Source organism: Dipodomys merriami, unplaced genomic scaffold (assembly GCF_024711535.1).
Source record: "Dipodomys merriami isolate MVZ:Mamm:240054 unplaced genomic scaffold, mDipMer1.0.p SCAF_50, whole genome shotgun sequence".
In the NCBI taxonomy this organism is placed as follows: Eukaryota; Metazoa; Chordata; class Mammalia; order Rodentia; family Heteromyidae; genus Dipodomys; species Dipodomys merriami.
In genome coordinates, this window is record NW_027206069.1 from 10,361,671 (window position 1) to 10,386,199 (window position 24,529).

The 24,529-nt window shown below is 44.3% G+C and overlaps 1 protein-coding gene across 4 annotated transcripts in view; it reads left to right on the forward strand.

Annotated features, from left to right (window-relative positions):
• LOC138810518 (tetratricopeptide repeat protein 7B) overlaps positions 1 to 24,529 on the forward strand; it is a 211,938-nt gene that overhangs the window by 121,608 nt on the left and 65,801 nt on the right. For all 4 annotated transcript variants that reach the window (XM_069997742.1, XM_069997743.1, XM_069997744.1 and 1 more), the window contains 6 exons: positions 601 to 684; positions 1,712 to 1,816; positions 3,069 to 3,186; positions 5,824 to 5,881; positions 12,301 to 12,373; positions 15,026 to 15,186. In XM_069997742.1, the coding sequence (XP_069853843.1) occupies positions 601 to 684; positions 1,712 to 1,816; positions 3,069 to 3,186; positions 5,824 to 5,881; positions 12,301 to 12,373; positions 15,026 to 15,186 (599 nt within the window). The remainder of the gene's footprint in view (positions 1 to 600; positions 685 to 1,711; positions 1,817 to 3,068; positions 3,187 to 5,823; positions 5,882 to 12,300; positions 12,374 to 15,025; positions 15,187 to 24,529) is intronic.

A 24,529-nucleotide genomic window follows, 5' to 3' on the forward strand; every position in this document is an offset into this window, starting at 1 on the left:
CTCTCCTTCCTTCCCTTCTCTTCCCCTCCCTCCCCTCCTCTCTCCTCTCAACACTCTTTTTCTCTTTCCCTCTTTTCTCCTCCCCTCCTTTCCTCTCCCCTCTCCTTCCTTTTCCCTGTCCTCTCTTCCCTCTTCTCTCTTTTCTACCTCTCTCTTCCCTCTCTCTTCCCATTCGTCTCCCCCCTTTTCCCTTCTCCTCCCCTCTCTCCTCCTTCTTTCTCTCCTTTCTTCCTTCTTCTCTCCTTTCTACCTCTCTCTTCCCCCCTCTCTTCCCACTCCTCTCCCCTCCCCTTTTCCCTTCTCCTCCCCTCTCTCCTCCTCCTTTCTCTCCTCTCTTCTCTCTACTCCTTGCCTACATTGTAGATCAAAGCTACTTGGAATCAGGGATTGTGTCTTGGCTAGTTGTGGGTTGTTCTGGCCTCCGGCTCCATCCACAGCACAATACAGGGACTTCTCTGGAGGTGTTTGGTGGAAGGTGCAAGCTAGGCACACAAGGGAAGCCATGCTGGTGGAATTGGCGTACTGCATGTAGATGCAAACTCATTGGATCCAGTAGTGAAGACTCTCACCTGTTGGCATTTGTTTCTCTCTCCACCCCAGTGCTTAGAAAGAGCCATGAAGTTTGCCTTCGAGGAGTTCCACCTGTGGTACCAGTTTGCCCTGTCACTGATGGCTGCTGGAAAAGTGAGTGGTGTTGTACGATGTCTCTTTGCTGTGTGGACTAGTCTGTTACTGAATTCCACACTGCCTTACGTAAGACTAAGCCACAATTTCATACTGTGCTGGGATCCTCTCATAATGGAAAAACAAATGTCATCATTTTGGAGCCAAGATGGACATAGTACTATGATGAACGTTTCTGAAATATTGGCCTTTGCTGGCTGTTGTGACACATTCATATGAAATGGACTGGTTTAAACTAAAGCCGGTACTGACGACCCTCATACTTGTTTGGAAGTGTAGACATTCCTCGAAGGGAGGCCTTTTGGTGGTCTTCAGCAGTGTGTGATAGAAGATGGCGTAGGGCACTGGAAGTGTAGGGAACAGATAGAGGGCAGCCGCAGGGTGCAAGCCTGGGTCCCATCACAGCTAAATGACCCAGCACATGTTGCATTACCCGCCTAGCAAAGTGAGCAATACAAGAACCTGCTTCTAGAGTTCTGACTGGACAGGTGAGCCATTGTGAGTTCGGAGCTCAGGACAGCAGCTCACTACACACACTCAGGTGTATGGAAAGGTGGGAAGGGGGTAGCTTCTGTTTTTCTCATTCATTGGGGCCCTTCAGGACTAAGGCCTCACTCAGTTGGCTTTTTTGCTCAGGGCTGGCACTCTACCACTTATGCCACATCTCCACTTCCAGCTTTTTGCTGATTAATTGGAGATGACTGACTTTGATCCACAATCCTCAGATCTCAGTCTCTTGAGTGGCTAGGTTGACAGGCATGACCCACCAGCACCTTGCCGGGATATTTTATTTTTATAATAGCATAAGCTTCTGTTATTTTCCCAATGACTACACAAGTGGCAGGGACCTTAGGGCGTGCCAGGGGTACATTATCACTTGTTTCTGGCTGCACTGTATTCCCCTGTTACTCGGGATTCTGATTCTGGCCATCCTCAGACCCCTGCTTGGTTGGGAAAGCCCTCTGGGAAGGCTATCTGGTTCAGTCCAACATGTTGAGTTTCACTGAAATTCTCTCCTCTTGCCAAGTCTGCCCGGGCTGTGAAGGTGCTGAAGGAATGCATCCGGCTGAAGCCCGACGATGCCACTATCCCGCTCCTGGCTGCCAAGCTGTGCATGGGCTCCCTTCACTGGGTGAGTAGGGGCGGGGGGGGGGGGGGGGGGAGAACCACCCTCTGCTCCTCAGGGGGTCTCCAAGTCATGCAAAACCATTTCCTGCCAAAGCAAGGGGTCTGCTCCTGGTTTCCTTTTTCATGGAAATGGACCGGAAAAGTAGCAGTGATCACACCATTTAGAATGCACATTCAGGCCCATTTTGCTATGTGTAAGTCATGTAGGCCATAGGAAGCGTGTGCCACACCAGTTCACCCTTGGGGCAGTCTGGGCTTTCTGTGACACCAAACTGTTCTCTGCTTCAGCTTGTGCACACCCACTCTCTGCCATTCTCCTTCACTCATGCTTTCTTCTTCAAGTATTCATGTTCCTACATCAGTGCAACAACCTGATTGATAACAGTTCTAATTCCTCAAAGATATATCATTAGAGAATAGAGCGCCTAGGCTAATGTGTGAAGAGGGCGAGATAGATAAATGCCTCATAGGATGAAGTTTTCATTTCTTTGCTGTATTTGTTTTATTTTGTGCTGGTACTGGGGCTTGAACTCAGTTCCTCACACACTCATTAGGTTTTTTTCTGCTCAAGGATGGTATTCTCTCAGTTCAGCCACAGCTCCACTTCAGGCTTTTTTTTTGCTGGTTCATTGCAAATAAGAGTCTCAGACGTTTCTGCCTGGATTATTGGCTTCAAACCTTGATCCTTTGGATCTCAGCCTCCTGAGTTGCTGGTAACTGGCCATTGAAATACAGTGCACAGTTGTGTACATTCTCACTGCGAGCCGCTGGCATGGTCCACGTACTGTGTACTATACAAAAAAAAAAAAAAAAAGATGGGAGCTTTGAAAATTTTAACAGCTTGTGACAAATAGAATTCAAATGGATTCTTTATGTCATTAAAAAAAGACCCAAGCAAAAGTAAAGTTCCAAGAACTTTATTCTTTCCAAATAGACTTAATTCAACTTCTGAATTCCTAGTATAACCTAACTGCAGAACTCATCTGCAAACTAATAAAAGTAGAAAAATGACTTTGGAAAAGAAGGCAAATAAGCAATAAGGGAAAACTTAAAGAAAAAAAAAATCCAAGGATAGGAGTCCTGAGGGCCGTTGGATAGGCTCAATAAAGAAGACAGAGTGGCTGGAGTGGTATTGGAAGGTTTGGGACTTACTTCCACAGTGACTCATCAGAAATTCATTTTGGGCAGCAGATGCTCACGGGAACTCATGTTAGATATTCTGCAGATTGTTGTTTTTAACTTGTCTCATTTTTCAGCTGGAAGAGGCTGAGAAGTTTGCCAAAACCGTCGTGGATGTGGGAGAAAAAACATCAGAATTCAAGGCCAAAGGCTACTTAGCCCTGGGGCTCACCTACAGTCTGCAGGCCACTGATGGTAAGAGAAGTCCTGCCGTGCAGGGACCCCGGCTCACCTGAGCCTTGCCAGAGGGCAGAGTTGGGTCATCCTGGCACATAGGCCTGTGGGCACCTGTGCTGCCAACCTCCTTGCCTGGACTGGGAGGGGAGGGAAGAAGGCTCTTTTCAGAGGTGGAGGGGGCTGATTGCACCCCAGGCTCCTACCTAGCTGGAGAAGGGCAACTACCAATATGTGGGATGAGCTGGGCCTTGAGAAATGAGTCACCCGACCCCTCCTTGCACCTGCCGGGGCCCCAGCACTTGACCTGGACCATTCTAAGTGAAAGATGTTGGCTGTAGATATGAGAGTATAGAAGAGTTCAGGACCAGACTTTCCCAGGAAGTGAACCTGGCGGGAGACTGCCCCTCTTGCGTTCACATATTCTAATTCACAGGCAGGTACACATGTAGTCTAGCAGGTCACCAAGTATCCACAGCTCTTATGGGGAATAAACTTTAGTTTTCCTTGGTAGAACTGGGGTTTGAGCTCAAGTCCTCATGCCTTGTAGGCAAGTACTTTGCCACTTGAGCCACATCTCCATCCTCTCCCCCCTTTTTTTTTCTCTAGGCATTTTTTAGATAGGGTCTGAGGTCTTCCCTGGGGCTGGCGTCAGACCTAGAGACTGCTGCCTACCTTATGAACACCATGTCTAGCTTATTTGCTGGGATTTGATGTCATTGACTTTTTGCCCTGGCTAGCCTAGAACTGAAGTCCTGAACTCTGCTTCCCAGGTAGCTAGAATTACTGATTTGAGCCCTTCAATGGCAGTGATTTATATATTTTGGGTTTCCTTAAAATTTTGGTCAACGGGCTTCTGACTTAAAAAAACAAAACTTGAATTATATTTTACATTCTTAAAGAAGCTTTTGTAGGAAATAAGTTGATAAGTTATTTTTCTGATGTTTGTTATTTTTTTTATTTTTTATTTTTTGCTGGTCCTGAAACTTGAACTCTGGGCCTGAGCTCCTTTTTTTTTTATTTGCTCAAAGCTAGCACTCTACCACTTGAGCCACAGCACCACTTCCAGCTTTTTCTGTGATTAATTGGAGTTAAGAATCTCACAGATTGCCGGGCGCTGGTGGCTCACGCCTGTAATCCTAGCTACTCAGGAGGCTGAGATCTGAGGATCGCGGTTCAAAGCCAGCCCGGGCAGGAGAGACCGTGAGACTCCTATCTCCAATAAAAACCACCAGAAAACCGGAAGTGGCGCTGTAGCTCAAGTGGTAGAGCGCTCGCCTTGAGCTGAAGAGCTGAGGGATAGCACCCAGGCCCAGAGTTCAAGCCCCACGACCGACCAAAAAAAAAAAAAAAAAAAAAAGAATCTCACAGATTTTCCTGCCTGGGCTGGCTTCATACTGTGATCCTCAGATCTCAGGCTCCTGAGTAGCTAGGACTGCAGGTGTGAGTTACCAGTTTAATGTAAGGCAAAATGCCTTGTAACCCTCACCCTGCTCAGGGAGTAGAACTTTGCCCCCCACCTGAAGCCCTCCACAAGCCCATGCCAGTTACATCCCCATCCCCATAAGAGAAAATCTTATTCTCACTTACACAGTGCTGCTTTTTTTCCTTTATAATTTTGTTGTAGCCTGTTTTTAGAAATTACCCCTTTTCTTCTGTCCTAAAATATGAATGACCCTGGAGAAGTTTTGCATATCTGGTATTTTTCAGTAATGGATTTCTGGTTAATTTTCCATTTCCACATGACATATTGACCATAGTCAGCACATTGCCTCATATATAAGAGCCAATCATGGAAGAGTAACTTAGTGCCATAGACTTACCCAGGTCAGAAGATTGCCCCAAATTAGCCCTGTAATCTCAGGGTCACTGGCCCTGTTGGCCCTCCTCTTACATTCATGGCTCATTTTAGTTGCTCTGAGGCTCTCTTTAGCTCAGTCACCATTGTTCTGGTAGCCCTGGGCTGGAGCTTTATGGTCCAGCTGTTGATGAGGCCCTTCTGCACTCCCAACCACAGACATGTTCCTCCAGGGCTGTACTTTCTTGTCCCAGCATCACTTATTTTGTTAATGGAGAGGCTATGAAGGTGCCCACACTCGTGTGCTCTCACAGGGCACACCTGGGTGGCCACACACTTTCGAGCTGATACTCCAGTATCAAGGTGGAGATTGGCAGCCCCATCTCTTCCATTCATATCAAGGTAGTAGAGGTCCTGGCCAGTGTGAGTTAAAGTGGCCTTTTATGGCTCCAAGCTAGGATCAGAGCCTCTCAGTGCCAGTTGCTCTCTTAAGGCCATTGGTCCAATGCCACTGATGTCCCATCCCTACAAGCCCATGAGAGCTAGTGACATTATACACCTGAGAAAGGCCATTGTGCTCCTTCTAGAGTTCCACATGGTTTTGTGGAAATAGCCTTGGATAAGCCTGGCTACCAAGAGTGACCATTCCATTTCACTGTTCCCTTGATGTTGTTCTATGGTTGGGTTCACTGAATGCAAGTGTCTTGGGGCTGAGCCTGGCCTGCCATCCCGCCTCACATTGCCTGCTGCAGGAGGCCCTCGGGAGCTGTTACTCTTAATGTGTCACCCTGGGAATGGGCTCTTTATTGTAAAAAGAACTCTGATCTCTGGTGCACTGACTAATGGAACCCTTCTCTCAGCTTCCCTGCGAGGCATGCAGGAGGTCCTGCAGAGGAAAGCGCTGCTTGCATTTCAGAGGTGAGTGGGAGTTCATCTTTTCACTCGGCTGTACGTAATGACACTCAAAAGATGATAAGTATAAAAAGAAGGTATTTATAAGAAGGTATTTATAAAGATTATGTAAACAGTGTTTTGCCCCCAGAGCCTTTCGTCTTGAGCAGCCAACATGCAGAATCAAAACTTGCTGCATCACTTGTTGCCCTGTAAATCTACATTCTTAATTTGTTTATCCATTTGGGTACATTCTATTCATCTTTGGTAACAAATGGCTTTCAGCTCAGAAAAGACAGACGCTCTGTGTGTCTAGGGAGATGACGGTTCCTTTATTAAAGACATTTGTCATCATCTAGAGAAGGAATCTTTTTCTTTCTCCTTTTTTTTTTGAATACACATCAAGCTCCAGGCTTTTCTATTATGAGATGAAAAAGCTCAATTAGAAAGGTGGAAAAATGCAGTCATAATATTCAATGTATATATGCGAAATGGAACGAGAAAAACTGAGGGGATGGGTGGGATTGGGAGAGGAGGGGGAGAATGATAAAGGGGTGACACTGATCCTGGCGCATTGTCCTCATAAACTGACAGGCTGAACTGAACCCCTTTCTTTGTATGACTGTGTAAAGATAATAAAAATATAATTGTAAAAATAATAATAAGTAAAATGACCATCTCTTTACCAGGGGGAAAAAACAACAGCAAACAAACCAGCCCAGTGAGCCCCAGGCTCCATTCCCCACTTTGCTCCCTAATGCCTAGTGATTAGGACAGTGAACTCGGGGCTCCTAATGGTACAATGCCGAGTGTCCCCTGGTGTCCTCTCATGTCCCTGCGCACTAAGGTGTGTAGACCAATAGTTATGTCATTGCAGTATGAGATTGAGTTGCAAGGATTGTAAAAGTCACCACCATATGATTGAAGACACTGTAGCATCAAGATATCCTGACTCTAACCTAGATTTTCTTGTACCTACTGTCCTACATTGTCCTGTTTATTTGGTGGAACTAGAGATTGAACTCAGGGCCTTGTGTTGAATAGGCAAGGGCTCTACCGCTTGAGCCATGATCCCACGCCTCTAATTTTACTGCTATTATAGATATAACAAATCCCTAAAATGAATTGCTGCCAGAATGTATAGTTCAAATCTAGAAATGGAAATGATCTTGTGAACTTAAATACATCTAGGTTTACACTGATTTCTTAGAATTATGTTCGACAGTTACTTCTTTGGATTTTTCATGAGACCCTCCCCTGCCAAACACCTGTGTGAGAGCCAGGGTGGCCCCCAGGTGGGTCATGGCGTCCCTGTGCTTTTTCCGTAAAGGTCATTATCATTTGCTTTCAGTGAGGCTGCAGCATTTTCATCTCATTCCTTCCTGCTTCCTAGCAGGCCTGCCGATGGCTGCTTTACTTTGCCAGGCTCCATCTGCTTAATGACAGAAAGTACCAGTTGTCATCTGCAAACAGATCTCCTGTCTCTGTGCTAAGCTTTTGTTGGTATTCTTCAGCACGGCGTGGAGAACATTTCCATTTCAAATGATTTCAGGTTTTAGATTCTCCAGTCCTAGTTTGTAAAGCCCACACATGAATGCCTAAGAAAGTGGCCATTACATCTGCTTCGTTTCTCTTATATCATCACATCTTACTGGGTCTCTAAAAACAGCCCCTGTGGTGGTCTGCCTGGAGCTGCCAGGATAACTCTATGTTATGTAACTGCTGTTCCTTGGCCTGAATTCATTTTTGTTCCTTTTCTGCTTAGGCTTTAATTCAAAGAGATGTAAAAATTTTAGTTCATATGGGAATAAAGAGTAATAAAACCCTACTAACCTAACTATTGTGAAGTCTAACCTAAATTAGTATTTGTGTGAAATATAGAATGTTTTCAAAGGGATAAAATTTTGGTTCAAGTACACATTGACTAGTGTGAAAAGTCAATAGTTGGAGTCCCATTAAAACCTTTAAAGGAAAGATTTTGAAGGAAATAAAAATGTTTTGTATTATTTCTTACATGTAAAGAAGTAATTTAAAACCACTTGGATAAGAAGTACTTTTTCCAGTATGTATTATATGTATTTTGCACATAATTCTATTTATATTTTTGTTTAAAAAAAAGCCAGGTATCAGTGGCTCACACCTATATATCTGCAAACAGATATATCAGATATAACAGATACTCAGATATAACAGATACTCAGGAGGATGAGATCAGATACTCAGATATAACAGATACTCAGGAGGATGAGATCAGATACTCAGATATAATAGATACTCAGATATAACAGATACTCAGGAGGATGAGATCTGAGGATCATGGTCTAAAGCCAGCCTGGCAGCAAAGTTCATGAGACTCTTATGTTCAATTAACTAGCAAAAAGCAGAAAATAGAGCTGTGTCTCAAGTGGTAGAATGCTAGCCTTGAGCAAAAAGCTAAGGGACAGCACACAGGTTCTGAGTTCAAACTCCTCCAGTTCCACCACGCATGTGCCCGAAAAAAAAAAAAAAGAAGAAAAAAAGGAATATAATTTTACAAGAGATGGAGTTGCAGATACAGCATATAAAAATAGCTCTTAATTATTACTAGAGCCAGAAATCAGATATATGTTTCTCCTTGGAAGATTCAAGAGTGATGTTTTAAGATCTTCAAATAGTGGAGCTACATTGTAATCATGAGACAATTCTTACACTGAGAAACTTAGCCCGAGTAGCTCCATCAATTCATTGGCTCTACACAAAGCATAATATTATTTGTAATGTTATGCATTGCCGCTTCTGTGGGCTCTCACGTCCTGCTGAGAAGAGCAATTGTGGGGATGTGGAGAGCATGTTCCAGTGCCCTGACCCACAAAGACAGAGAGCCAGGGCTGCTCCCTATGGGAGAGGAGGCCCAAGGGTGTTTGTGCTGGTCAAATGCTGTGGTACAGTATATAACCCCACTCGGTTTTCCTACAGCGTCCTGACTTGACCTTAACTGTGGCATGTGTGGCTAGTGTAAATCCATTCTGATTTATTGGGGACATTCTTAACATTTTCCAGAACATAGGACTTTTAGTACTGAAGCCAGGGATATCCTGGGCACACCAACTTGGGTGCTCTAGGTATGTAACTACTGGGAGATCCCAGAGTTACCCAGTTACACACATTTTTTTCTTAGTTTACTAATTCAATGTCCACAGTAATCAAGAATGACAGAGACTTCAAGAGCATTGGCTACAGAAGGCAACTGGGTGGGGCTGGGAAGGTGGCTCAGTGGTAGAGTGCTTGCCTTGCATGCATAAGGCCCTAGGTTCGATTCCTCAGCATCACATAAGAGAAAAAGCCAGAAGTGGTGCTGTGGCTCAAGTGGTAGAGCACTAGCCTTGAGCTGAAGAGCTCAGGAACAGTACCCAGGCCCAGAGTTCAGGCCCCACAACAGAGGGAAAAAATAAAAAAGGCAACAAGGTGATTGTGTAGAGACCAGACCTTGGCAGCACACATTCCCCCATTCTATATCTGGCTATACCTCTTTTGCCGAGTGTTCTTGGGCCAGATGCTTGACAGTAGATAATTGCATCATAGCTCTTATTGTTCCAAGGTATGTGTCTTAAAGACCAGGGTTAAGTGTGATCATCAGCCTTCTTTGTAGTCTTGGTTCAGCAATAGAGAGTGCTGGAGCTGGAACTGGGGAGCCCTCTGGGTTCTCACAGCATGCTGGGGGCCCGCCAGGTGGTCTAGGCAGTCCATGCTCCAACAGCACCCCTGGACACTGCTCCCATGGTCCTCGATGATCATATTTGGTCTCCCCCTCTGGTGAGGGGATTGATATTATTGATGTCCAGGCTCCGCAGCCTAACCTAACAGTAGGCAGTGCATGATGTGGAAGGTCAGGTGAGTGGGTGGCATGGGCAGCGGTGGCAGAGAACTTGGACTCATGAATGGGGAAGTGCTTTAACTGTGGAAGTGCTTTATGAGCCTCCCTGGGTCTCTGGGTGTCTTGTAGCAGCCAGGCCAGGTGTTCCCTGCCTGGGGATGGGTTGTGGGGGCTGCTTTCAATCCCCTGGCAGAGCTCAGTGGGCTTGACTTGCACAGCTTGATGGTTTCTGTGGAGCAGGTTAGCAGGGGGCACATCAAAGGGGGAAGCCCAGAGGTTAAAGTGTCCAGCAGCATTTGTGAGCCTACATAGAAAGAATGCACTGCACTGGTTCTCATATCATTTGACCGTCTCCTTACTCCCATTCTCCTTTCTTAGGCTGAAGTAGACAGTTTGATCCATTGGCCAGAATTTCCGAGGAAGGTATTTAAACTGTGTGTGTTTAAAGCAGACCCCACTAGAAACTTGGTAGTTAGGTTTTCATTGATAGCCAGGTTGGAAATTCTTTTTGAAAAAATTTTTTATTGCTATTGTAAAGATGACACCCATAGGGGTTATAGTTACATAAGTCAGATAAAAGAGTACATTTCTTTGGGGACAATGTACTACCCCAGTTTTTCCCCTCCCATCCCCAGCCATCGTTGTATAGTTCATTTTCAACATAGTGTCTAGTTAGCACCACTGCTGCATTTGTTCCTTCTTTGTCCCACCATTTCTGTGCCCCCTCTACCTTCCCAAAGATATCAGTGAATAAACAGAACACAAGAAAAGAAACAAAAGCAGCAAAAAAAAAAAGAAAAAAAAACTCTTCTTTCCATTTCCCGGAGTTCATTTCTATAAATTTTATTTTGTGTGATCAGATGCAGATAGGCACGCACCCCTGGTTGCTAGTGCTTCTGGTTTGTTCCTTTCACACAGCTGTGGCCAACAGTTCACAGTCATCTGATGAGAGTAGGGCGGGGCCTTTGACAGAGCTACCATTATCCACGCCGAAGTCTTCAGACCATTGCCAGCTTCTCACTCGGTTGGCATTGTGTAGAGGCATCCATGATTTAACTTCATTTGTGAAAAATAGGAACTGGGCTGAGAAAATTACAGCTCTGACAAATTCTCTGTGAGGGCTGTTGAAACTTGGTTTTATATTATTTCTGAAGGAAGATGAGATAAAATAATCTTACATAATTCAAAGCCTCTTCATAATCGATTTTGTAATGGTTTCCTCGGAATAATTAGGAAAGATGGAAACCATGCCATTTTAATCTTCCTTATGAATGCCAAAGGGAAAAAATTCTTTCATGTACAAATGGCATGGAAAAGCCATATTTGTAAAGCTGTACAATCTGGAGTGCGCAGTCTGGGCTTTGGTAGAAAGAAGTCATGGTAAAGGCAACACAGGTAAGTTCACAGCCTTCACTCCTTATGTCCAGATGAGAACCCTCCCAAGGCTGTGTCTTAAGACACAGGTTGCTGGTGAGGATTCTTGAAGATGGGAGTCCACTAGGCTCTTAAGATTAGTAAGAAGACGGTGTTGCACACAAGCTACCATATTTGCCCAAACAGTGCCCCAAATTCATAGATGTGACGTATTGTCCTGACAGCACACACCTAGCACTTCTCTTTGTGCCTCTCCACGTGGCAGACAGATGGTTAATTAAAAGGCCTTATTTCTATGGAAAGCCAGCCTTGGCAGGTTTATGCCGTTGAATCCATAATGATTTGGCTTTCTGTTTTATCTTGGATTTGCTTTCTGCTGGTGGAAGATCCTCCTTTAATCACAGAATGTTGACAGAACAGTGTGATGGTTTGTTTACTATCTGGGTTCCACCATTCATAATTAGTCTGCTATGGTTGGTCCCATGTGAGGGAAGGAAGTTTGTTTTTCTCCCTGCCCCCACCCCTTAGACTGTTAAACACAGAAACATGTCTTGAACTGGTCACATGTAGATTTGCCTATGGCGAACTACAGTTGCCTTCCTCATAAAAGCAGAGAAGATAGCTTTACAGCTCATTAGATACCAGGACAGCCTCCGTACATCCGGTGTCAGAGGCCAGTTCATGGAAGCAAGCCTGGTGAACCACGTCATCTCACATAGCACAGTTATGTGGACCCCAGGAGGTAACTACATGGAATTTAGTAGAAACTTCAAAAGAGTGAATTTCTTTTCCCCTTCTGTTTCATTTTCTAAGCCAATCCAGATATTTGATTTTTCACATGGTTTCTCTGAAATCCAGAAATGTGAATGAAGGTGGTATTAAGGCCAAGCCGGACTTACCCAAAGCAGCCATCTCTGGCCAATGGCACATGCAACCTTGGCCAAGTGTGGCACATGGCCCTCTCCTGCCTAGCATTCTGTACCTCCTGGCCCTTCTGCAACGTCTGGGAGACAAAACCCAGAAACAGGCTTCTGTGGACAGCAGTAGGGGGAAAATGCATTCCATTTGTTAGCAGGGGAGGAAGTAGGAGTCAGTGAAACATTGCAGAGCTAAGCTAGATAATAAAGTATGGCATCAAAATGCAGAAGAGAAGGAAATGTTCAATAGGGAAATGAAAGGGGTCTCTCCCGTTTACTAATGACCATCAATACTTTTTCAGGGCCCACAGCCTGTCACCCACAGATCACCAAGCAGCTTTCTACCTGGCTCTGCAGCTCGCCATCTCCAGACAGGTCAGTGTCTCTAGAGTGTACACCATGTCTCCGTCCAATTCCTTCAGCATCTCTGAGGCAGTAGATGGCCTTCCTGTACCTGAGGCTGACTTGAAGCGGGACCCCCTGAGAATCCCCAGGTCCTCTTAGAGAAGAGCTTGGGCTTTGGGTCAGTTTGAGCATCAACTGTGAAGACCCCAAACTGCTCTTAGAGATGAAATCCACAAATCTGGATACTCCAGCCTAGGCTCAGATGACAACTTGGGATGTGCAACAATGACATACACCTTGACATCAAGAGTCCTTAAAGAACTGGTCTCTTGCTAACAGGAATGAGATAGCAAAGCCCAGAGTTGAGTGGCAGGGTGGGGATGTAGTCACTGGTGTGGCCTGGTTGTCATAGGATAGGGTATTCATGATCGACAGGAAGATGCCATCAGGCATTAACAAAGCTGTTGGGTCTGTTAAAATGCATGGAGCATATGAATCATGACAACCTGTAGTTACTCACAGTAGGAGACTGAACAGAGTTCTCCTTGGTGGGTGGGGCATAAACTTCACTTCCCAAAGAGAGCTAAAGCTGCCTGTGACAGTCTCATACCCCTCCTGTCCTCTCCCAGGGGATTCCAGCCACATACCTGCTTGTCCACCAGATGCTGGACACTGGCGGTGACCAGAGTGGATTCCAGAGTGCTGATGTTGGTGGGCTGGGGGTGGGGACGGAGGAGGAGGGAGGGATTGTGAATCAGAGGTCAGCTCCCCAGCGGGCCAGGCTCAACCATGCATCTAACTTCTGTCGCCCAGGGATGGTGTTGAGAAATGGCTCCTATTGGCAACCTGGGGATGGAGGAGACAAAGCTGCTTGCCCTGTAAAGGTCCTCTCACCTGGCCTGATGTGGCTCACAGCTGGATTGGCCAGAAGCTGCTGTTGGAGCAGACATGGGCTGAGCACTGACCATCTGGTCTCCCCTTGGCTGGGAGCTCCTCCCACCTTCTCCTCAATGCCTCCTCACCTGATAACCTGTATTTCTTGCTCAGCTCTTGAGGCTGCAGGAGGTCAGGCACCCACATCTGGCATAGCCATTGCCTTCCTCTGTCACTTGGCACCCAGTAAGACTAGTGAATGAGAGTCAACTTTAAAGTCTGTCAAGTTGCCTACAGCCATCATTTTGTATTGTGGGTCAGTTTGTCCCTGCTTACACTGGCCATCCATGCAGGTCAGCCCTATGAGGCGAGGCCAGCCTGCCATTTGACCCTCCCACAGCCACACACTGAGTCCTAGTCCCACAGTAGGCTGTCACCCTGGCGGGTAATAAATAGATGGGGCCTTGTAGATCCAACTGAAGGCTTAGGGCACATGGTGGAGAAATGCCAGAGTGCTCAGCAAACAGTTGTGACCCTCCTGTCCAATTTAGAGCCACAGCCATCTGGACGGGAGAAAGGGGTAGAAGAAATCCGGTGATCTAGAGTCACTTAGTTTTTGTCACGTGGCAGCTGGGTGACCATCCTCAAGTCATTTCACCTCTCAGTGCTTTCCCATCTTCCCTGCAAATAAAGGGTAGGAAGAGCTGATCTCCCTGCCAGCTGTGACAGCCATGGTTCTGGCTAGCTTTCAGAGCCTCCAGCGCCAACACTTACAAGTAAATCCACGTAGAACAAAAGCTCAAGGAGAAAAATCGAATGGTTTGACTTCAACCAGGAACTGAAATTACTGAGGCTTTGAAGAGAAGCAGGCCAGCTGTAAGGAAGCCCCACGGAGGCTGGAATCTGAGTCCAGAGGGTCGGAGTCTCTGGAGTAGATGTGGCAGAATGCTTCTGTTCTCAGCTCTGTTTCCCTTGGTTGCTGTTAAAGCTATGTGGAATCTAGGTTATTCAAATAGCCGCTGTGTATGCATTTTATCAACTCTGTGATGGGAGGCTTTGAAGAACATTCTGTGCAGCTGTTGCATTTAAAGATTAAAGTTGTTTCTGGTCCCATTTGAATTCGGATACAATGCTACTTTGTAATGCCACTTTGATTGTGGCGTTATCATTTGTATCTTGGGATCCAGTTATTTGGGGTCCAACTTTGGAAATGTACAGAGTTGGCACGCGCACACGCATGCGCGCGCACGTGTGTGTGTGTGTGTGTGTGTGTGTGTGTGTGTGTGTGTGTGTGTGTGTGTGTGTGTGTATTTCCTTCATGTCCAACAGAGATTCAAACATCTGATCATTTGGAAAGTTCTATTCAAGGTTTTCATGACTTTAATTTCTGAAATACCTTTTAAAAAACAGTTCAGCGAGGTACTTTAATTCCACAAAGAACCACAGATAATTGTGTCTATTGACAGTGAAATTGTAAAGAACATAATCAAAAGGAGGTACATTTTGGGGGAGGGAGGAGAAAGTGTTTATTTAAGAGATTGGGAATTGGCAGTTACGTAGAGAAAAGGTTCTTTGATATAGCTTCATCTGTCCTCTGGCTGGAAGTGAGCATCTATTTCTATCCAGGGGTTGCTGTGAAGGTCTGGCTTAAAATGTGGATGTGACACAATACAAAGTAACTATTGGCCTTTACAGAGACAGTGCCTTCTTTGTGGTATGATTGTGTGTGTGTGTGTGTGTGTGTGTGTGTGTGTGTGTGTGTGTGTGTGTGTGTGTTTAAAAACACCCTTTGATTTTGCTCTAAACTAGATACCTGAGGCTCTAGGGTACGTCCGCCAAGCTCTCCAGCTTCAAGGCGATGATGCCAACAGCCTGCACCTCCTAGCCCTCCTCCTGTCAGCACAAAAACATTACCACGACGCCCTCAACATCATCGACATGGCCCTGAGCGAATATCCAGAAAATTTTATGTAAGTGATCCTCACTCAGAAGTTATTAAGTGCACTTCTTCCCTGCTCCTTCTCCTAGCCTGTCTAATGTAAGTTTTTATGAGTATCCTGAAATAACACAGAATCTCCTTTACCCTGTCTTTTTTTTTTTTTTTAATGGTTCACTAGCTAAACTGCTTCCGTTCGTTCCTGGCATATACCTTTGGAGAACACAGGATGATTTTAGACAGATACATCTTTTAATGCATATGTGAGGGGAGGGAAGAAACATGTCTGTCAATATGAGATTTTGATCCAGGGGGAGACTAAGAACCTTAATCAATTTGAAGAAAAATATGAAGTCAGTACAAATTCTAATATACTTGGAGGTGGCAAAAATGCTGTCAAACTTCAGCGACTGGAATTTGGAAAGCATCGCCGTGTTGTCTGCGTGTCCTGTTACCGCGGGCAGCTTGAGTCCACCTTTGAACTTACTTTTATTCTCTAGGAACTAGCATTCCTTAAATATAAGTTAATCAATATTTGTCATATGCTTGAATTGCCTATTTGTCTTCACATCTTTCCTCTGACTCACACGTTTATTGAACCCGTGCATTTGGAACCCATGCCTGATGGTTAGGCTTTGTGTAAAGCGTTGCCTTCGGCTACTGGGTTACCATCGCTGTCCTCAATGGTAGCTTAGTAACCAGCACACAGTGGCCAGAAATAGTAACGCCTCCTGCAGGCTGGAAGGTTCGAATTGTCTAGGTGGTTCTAGAGAGCCAGAGATGGGGAGGGGCAGCTTGGGGCCTTGGGGCGAGGGGAGATAGGAAGGAATGTAGAAGGTAGCTCTGGTGGCCTCTTTCGCTCTCAGAAGTGATTGCAGCGGCAGCCTGTAAGTGGGTCAGCTTTGGCTGGATTTCTCCACCTCTTCACCTCACTGTGTTTTTAATCAGTGCTTTTCAGCAGCTCTCCATGGAAAATCGGTTCACACATTTTCATCACAGACATTTCTTTGTCTTCAAGTGAAAAGGACATTTCTCTCCCCATCAAGAAATTCTTGTTATGAAACTTCTTGACTGGAGATTTCTGTTGTAGGCTCAGCTCTTGATGCAGCATGAATTACAGAACTCTGCTGCAGTGTTTACTTTGGCAGATCTCTAACTTAATCTTTTGTGCACCTAATTCTGTATTTTATTCCAAGATGTTTGACCCATACAACCTTAAAATGGCTAAATTAACTTCTTTAAAAAAAAAAATCTGTTCTTGCTGGGTGCCAGTGGCTCACACCTGCAATTCTACCTACTCAGGAGGCTGAGACCTAGAGAATCAATGTTTAAAGCCAGCCCAGGTAGAAACGTTAATGAACTCAGGAGGCTGAAATCTGAGGATCACAGTTCAAAGCCAGCCCAGGCAGGATAGTCTGTGAGACTCTTATCACCAATTAACCAACAGAATACCGGAAGTGGTGCTGTGGCTCAAGTAGTAGAGTGCTAGCCTTGAGTTGAAGAGCTAAGGGACAGCACCCAGGCCCAGAGTTCAAGCCCCATGACTGACCAAAAAAAAAAAAAGAAAAGAAAAGTTAATGAGATTCCATCTCTAAGTAACCAGCAAAATATCAGACTGGAGGTCTTTCTCAAGTAGTATAATGCCAGTCATGAGCAAGAAAGCAAAGTGAAGAACACAGGGTCCTGAGTTCAAGTTCCAGTCCTACAAAAAAAAATCAGGCCTTTCCCCATCTTGATACAGGAAAGTACAGCCTAATGTAATTAACTCAGTTTCTCTTCTCTGTATTTATCAAGTACCATTGCTTCCCACCTCTGGCCCACATGTGCCCAGGTGTGTGCGTTCGATGTTGGACTCCAGTGTGTGGTTGCTGTTTCCACAGCCTACAGTGTCACGATGAGTTCATTAGACTAGCAGCCACCGCAGCCGATAGGCAGTAAACAGTGGTGACTGGTATGTGAGTACCTCGGAGTGACAGCAGCTGACAGCCTTTTCAAGTAGTCCACAGAAGGAACAGCAGTGGAGATATTTGAGGAATGCAGGCCTGTTATTTTAATGTTAAGCCGTAAGCTGGAAAAAGCAAAAGCATATGGCAGCAGGTCTGAGACCAGCCGAGACTGCTTGGATTTTAAAATATCTGTTTCTTCCTTTGTGATGGGAAGCTTCTTCCCAAGCATACTTATTAAAAGTTGAGGCCATGTGTCGTTAGTGGATCCTGACCTGGGTAAAACACTTCAATGGCAACCTAAACAAAATTGAGTGGGCACCGTCCCAGCCAGGCCGTGCTGTCTGCCTGTTGGTGACAAGGAAGCCAGGCCTCCCGCAGAGCCAGCTCACCAGGGGATGGTTCATCAGGAGTTGCTCCTTGGAAGTGAAAATCCTTCCCAGTTAGGGTCGGCCGTGTTCATCTCTTGACCAGTTGCCAAGTAGGACAGCTGAAGGCTCTTAGGAGAACAGCCGATCTTCCAGCATTCCCCCATCTGTATTCATCTGTTTTCTGTTGCTATAACAAAACATCTGAAGGTGGGTTAGCATGGGCAGAGAAAGGAGGTTTCTTTAGATCACAACTGGAGGTTCCAGAGCATGGTGCCACATTCAGCTCTGGTGAGGGCCCCCTTGGTTACATCACATCAAGCAGGGCAGATGGCATCCTGGAGGGAACTCAAGCCAGAAGGAGAGGTCACCCGTGAGACAGGAAGCCTGAGAGTGGGAGGAGCCAGCCTTGCTCTTTTGTAATAGCCCATTCTTGGGAGAACTGAGAGCCCACAAGAATTCATCCCTTACCTCCGAGGCAGGCCCCGTCCCCGCCATATCGCCTCACTGAAGACCATGTGTGCTTCCAGCACACGAACTCGGAGGGACATACTTGAACCTTACACCATACAGCCTCTGCTTTGGTTTGGATGATTGATCTTCAAAGGCCCATGTGTTTCAGGCTTAGTCCCCAGCGTGGTGGAGCCTCGTGGGAGTCCTAAGGTCACTGGGGAGGACAGGGGTGATCTGCTCATCCTCTTGTTTTGCTTAGGGTGGAGGGAAGGGGAGAGTGACCCTGCTCATCCCTGGTTTTGTTTCCTTCTTTCACTTCCTGGTTCATGAGGTGAGTGTTTTACTCTACTCTGAGATCCCATCATGCTGTGCTGCTCTTGTCAGGGGTCCTAGAATGATGGGCCTACTCGACCTTGGACTGGAACTTCTGGAACCATGAGCCAGCATAAGCTTTTCTCTTTATGAGTTCACTGCCTGGGGGAAGGTGGGAATTCTGCTGGGGACTGCCAACAAGGCAGGCCCTCAACCCTTTGGGTTTAACTTTGTTCTTTAGATAGTCCCACACTAACTTTGCCTGGACCCCTCTGGAACCTCTGCCTCCTGAGAGTGGCTGAGACCAAAGAAGAATGCCACCATACCCATGATCTGCCTACTTAAGGTTTCCTGACCTAGCTAGAATAACGGGCATGTGCCACTGTGTCTAGCTCTCAGTTGAGAAGGTGAGACACTGGTGCCCAGCTCTCTTTACTAATATTAAAAAAAAACTTTATGTTTGTATGCAACATAGGCTTAGAAGGGTTTTCTTTGTCCTTATACCCTTGTTAGCTTTTAACATTTAGCTTAGACTAGCCTTATAAAATGATTTGGAGTAGGGTGTGTGTTTTTGTGCGTGCGTGCGTGCGTGCGTGCGTGCGTGCGTGTGTGTGTGTGTGTGTGTTTTAGCACCATTTGTTCCTTGAATATTAAATTTAAGTAGAATTCACCCATAAAAGTATGTGTGGCCAGTCTTTTTGTTTTCCTATGATATTTCCGCTGCTTCTTAAAAGAAATGATTATAGGAAGTTTTCTACTTCTATGAACTTTCTATTCCTTATTTTATGAGGTAGTATATTATGAGGAAATCTATAAAGTATACATTCAACAAACGTCTACATCATCTAAATTTTAAATCTGTTGGCATGAAATTGCTCTTACTGGTTTTTATTTACTTATTGCCATATCTACAATAGCTATAGTTGTCTTCTTTTCATTCCTGACATGATTTCGTTGGGCTGTCTGCTAGATACTTACTTGTTACTCTCATCTTTTCAAAGAACAAGTACCTTTTTTTTTAATCACTGCAATTGTTGGTTGACTTTCTTTTTATTAATTTCTGTTATTTTCTGTCTTCCATTTTCTTTGGGATTGTCCTGCATGTTTAGTTTATTAATATTTGGCCTTTCTTCGCCTCAGATCTAAATATTTAAGACTAAGAATTTCCCTTTAAACATTAATTAAGCTGTAATCTACACGTTTTTCAATATGTGAAATTTTTATTATTGTTCAGTTCTTAATACTTTCAATATGCCTATTGTTCTCATTGGCCTATTAGTTTCTTTAGAATTGTGTTTTTATAAGTTCAATTTTTAAGTTTTTTGCAGCTGAACTTTATTATGGGCTTTTAAAGTCTTTGAATTGTATTTTATTACTGTAATCACATAGCTTTGAAATGTGTTGAACTTGGTTTATGGCTCAGCATGGGGTCACTTTTTGTAAATATTCCTTGTGTGCTTAAAAAGAATGCTTTCTGCATTTGTTGAGCCTCATTTTATACATATTTTGCTATAATCCATATTAGTCAGATCCTGTTATTCTGATTTTGTGGTCCATGTAATGGATCAATTACCAAGAGGACGTATATTGAAGTATTCTTCTAGGATGGCATCATCGCCTTTTTCACCACATATTTAAGGCAGTTTTTGTTTTGTGTGTTTTCAAGCCAGGCTATTATTACGTGCATATAACTTTAGCACTGCTCTATCTCCCTGGTATAGTCAACCCTTTGGCATTAAGATGTTAAGGTATAATGATATTTTGCTTCAGTTTAGTCCACATTCACATACACATGTCTATATATATGGATGCCTAAGTATATTTATAGTCTTGGACTACTATTCTTTTTGAATTTTTATACCTATTCATATGTATGTGTGTTTGATATATTGCTCACTATTTATAGCTGGTTTTTAACTCCCATTGGCAGTCTTAGCTGTAACACTTGGTTTATTTCTTTTTTGTCAATACTGGGTTGATTATACAGCTCTACTCATTTGCACTTTGCCTTCAACCTGCATTTTCTTCTTGCTTATCCTCTCCTTTCTCATCTATCTATCTATCTCTATCTATCTATCTATCTATCTATCTATCTATCTATCTATCTATCTATCTATCTATCTATCTATCTATTTTTGTGCTGGTTCTGGGGCTTGAACTCAAGGCCTGGACACTATCCCTGAGCTTTTTTGCTCAAGGCTAGTGCTTAACCCCTTGCACTACAGGTCCACTTCCCACTTTTTTAGTGGTTAATTGGAGATAAGAGAGTATCATGCTGGCTTCTCATTTCAGTCCTCAGATCTCAGCCTCCTGAGTAGCTGGGATGATAGGTGTGAGCCATAGGAACCAGGAACCTACCTCCTTTTATGTATGTAAGTTATTATTCTATATGTTTTTCTTTACATACAGAAACATTCTGCTTCAGTAGCTGTTGTTTTGTGATTATTCTAGAAAGCACTCTAGTGCAGGTCTTTCAGCGAGGGTCTTATAGTGAGGGTCTCTTGCTTACAGCCCTCCTCAGTTTATGTCTAAAAATGGCTTTCAAAGTGGATTTACCATTCTAACTTCAAACCTGGCATAATAGCCCAAGTGATCTTGCTCCTCTTTATAGTCATCAAAAAGTCAACTGTTTGTTTAATTGTGATTCATAGTGCCATCTGTCTTTTCTCTCTGGCTGTGTTAATTGCCATCATTGCTGGTGTGCTGTGTTTTCAGATGATCCATCTAAGGGGGAGATCTTGCTTGGGTTTTTAAAACTGCAGGTGGTATTGATCCTGTTTATCATTTCTAGAAAGTTCTCTCTCACTATTGTTCTAAAATATTACTTCTTTTTAAGTCTAAAAAGTCTTCCCTTCTGCTCAAGTGTTTGGTACATTCACATTTAATATAATTAATGACATGGTTGACTTTGTAGCTGTCATCTCCTGTCTGTGGTGTCATTATGTTCCTAAAACTACTGCCCTTCTCAGTGGAGAAAAAAATGAAAAGCTAGTGTCAGCCCATGGAATACTAATAGTAATGCTATACTTTTCCCCCCTCCCCCTAAGTAAAGTTTAACAATATATTCATTTTTTATGTTTAACAACGTTCATGGTTTCAGATCAAATCTTTGTTTTGGTATACTTGGTATACGAGCTCTTATCTTCCTTCTTCTGAAATGAAGCTTTGCAGAAACTTCCCTTGATGAATACATTTTACTTAGTAATTTTCCATATTGGCCCTACAAGGTAGAAGTGAGTGCCAGGTGATGTTTGGAGCATTTGTCTCCCATAAACAGGGAGGCTGACTGTGGGCCAGGGCTTTGATCAAACCTTAGACGTGGTTTCTGCCACTGAAATTCGTTTTTAGATGAAAGATGAAGATGAGAAGTGACAGCTTGGTGTTTTTGTCTTTGGAACATGGATCAGGTCTTATACTCAGGGTGACGTTCAAGACTTCAGTGTTATTAAATGTTAGTATTCTCATGCAGCAAGCCTTCCAGTGTCTGCCAAAGGAAGCCATCAGGCTGTGCGCTTCTTGCCCTGAGACAGACTGTGATTATGTAATTGTCCCATAGATTGTTTGGTTGGTTTGTGTGTTTCAGGCCTCGGGTTAAACCTAGCAGAAGCTAGCAAGCACTCTACCATTTGAGCCACAACCCCAGCCTTTTTGTTTATGTTTTGTTTTTCAGATAGTCTATCTTTTCCTGGGACAGTCTCCAAATCCAAATCCACCTACACCACCTCCTTCGTAGCAGGGATTATAGGTATGCACAGGTCTCAGTAGATTTTTAGCTGAGCTTTTAACTTTTTCCTATTTGGATAGCTCTTTTAATTGTGATTTTGATCCATCACCATGATGCAGAAGATACTAAAACAAATCATTTGCCACCTGATTGGAGAAACACAGCTCTCCTAAAACATGTTCCTGTCTGTGCTTTTCAACTCTCATACATGAAGAAGCAGATGTCAGCAACCATGTTTCTTTTCACATGGTAGAAACTAAATCTAAGGCAAGATGTGGCCAGGTAAACACGCATTTATTCAACAACCACTGGTATTTATGTGCTGCTTTATGAAAGGCACTTTGTAGAACTAATTTAATCCTAATAAGAACTATCTGAACAAAGCAGTATCATCTTTATTTTACAGATGAGAAAGTGGAGGTACAGGGAATCTTTTGCCCAAGATCCCATACCCAGAAAGCAGCAGAGCCATGACTTGAACTCAGGCATTCTGGCCTTGGCTTGTGTGCTCATAACTCCTAATGCCTTGGAAGCATTGGGTTCCTACAGCGTTGTAGGTGGTGGGGACACCACCAATGCTGTCTTGGAGCTTAAGTCCATTTAAGCAGGTCTTTTATGCTATCTCCCCTGCTCGTCTCATCAATAAACTAGAAAACGTAGGTGAGGTCATCTTTTCCTTAAGTGGAATATAGGTCTGCTTCTTTTCTTTTAATCATTACTTGGCAAATGAGACAGCATCTCTTTCTCTCTGTCTTACGCAGTCTCTCAAAGAAACTCAGTGTAAGTTGAAACATCTCTTGAGCAATGCTTTGTCAGTGATTACTAAGAGGCCAGGTGTTGTGGTCTACTTTGATGCCTGAGCTGAGTGATGAATTAATGAATGTGCCCATCAAATTTGCATGTCATAAAAAGCTGGACCTCAAGGAAAGAAACTATTCATCTCACAAATCTTGATCCACTGAACCCAGAGGGGAGATGAGTCACAGGGACCAGGCCAGGGATGCTAATCTGTAGAAAACAAGGTGGGGAGGGGCCCTGTGGAAAAAGAGAATGGCAGAGCCTGGAAGGCACCATAAACCAAAGCAGAGCAGGATTCGGTGGTGCCAGTAGTTTGTTTAAAACCAACCTCCACGATAATAGGAGAAAACAGATTGATTTTAAAATGCACAAAGGAGTTGAATGGGTGAAACAAGTTGTGATGGGTGGTCAGAATGACTGCACAATGGTCACTGAGCTGGACATGCAAATTTTATAGCATATACACACACACACACACATATATATATATATATATATATATACACTACTTTTACTTTTTAAAGAACTTATTTATTGTTGATGTATATTCCCAGAAAATTAAAATTAGATTACTGGGGACTCTTCTCCCCTGGAAACCCTCTGGCTCTGTTTGTGTCACCTTTCTGTGCTGCTCTGAGTCTGTGCATGCAAAACTGAAGTAAATGTGAATGCTTAGCACTTGTCAAGACAGAATACCCAAAAGGCAGGGGGAAATGGCTTGGAAAATGAAAAGTGAGTTTCTGAGACAAGAGTAGGACTGGAAAAGGAGAGGTAGAGACGCGTATTTGTAGTCAAGTTGTTCATAAGAAGATCGCTGTCCTGCTGTTCCTTGGGTAGGAATTGGTATTGCCCAAACTTTTCTGCTTATTACCTCCTGGTCGGTTCTAGGCACATAGGCAGCTCTTTGATACCCACCTTAAAGTCCTCATGGAGTGTCCTGCTTCTCTTCCAGAAAACTCCCTCTTCTGTATTTTTTTTTCTCCTGATTATGCCCAAGAGAATGTCCCCCTCGGGGTGGCTTCCCTGGGTTTGGAAAGCCAAGCAGCAGGGAGAGGCCATGCTAGGGCAGGAAGGGAACTGGGACAAGACCCACACAAAAGCCCGACTCCAGCCATGGCATCTGGAAAGTCTATTTTAATACTTTTCTTTCCAAGATCTCCAAGTTCTCCTAGAGAAGTCATTCAACAATTCCAAGTATGGAATGTCATCGTCAGAAGTCATACAGCTCATTTCCTGGAAACCTCTGGGTCCCCAGCACCTAGTCCAGTGCTTGGCATGCTGCAGACATGAGTAATGTGTGTGTGCAATGAGCTGTTGAAACTCTCGGCCGTTGGTTGTAGCCAGGCGTGTGTCTGCTGTTGCTTCTTCTCCTGCCCATTTTGCTTCTTTTGCTGTGACGTGACCATGTGTTCTCTCTCACAGGCTTGGGCTCACCAGCTCCTTCACCAAACCTTTTCCTCCCTCTCACTTGGTCCCCACTTAGTGCCAGGTATCCCCACCTTCAGGAAGCAGCGCTGTCTCTGTGGACCTCTGTGTTGTGTCCAGCACTGCATACAGTGGCTCCCATTAGTCAGGTGACACATGTACCATTGAGACATGGGCAGTGACTTTCCAAGTGGCAGCCCAACCTAGCCAAGTCACTCACTGTCCCCTTAGGTGCTGGCTCCACTATGCTAATTGGAAATGAGATCAATAGCTGAGGCAGGAACTAAAACAAGCCAACTGGGGTATCTCGAGGTGATTTATTCCAGCTAAATATGTCAGCTGTTTATTTGTTCT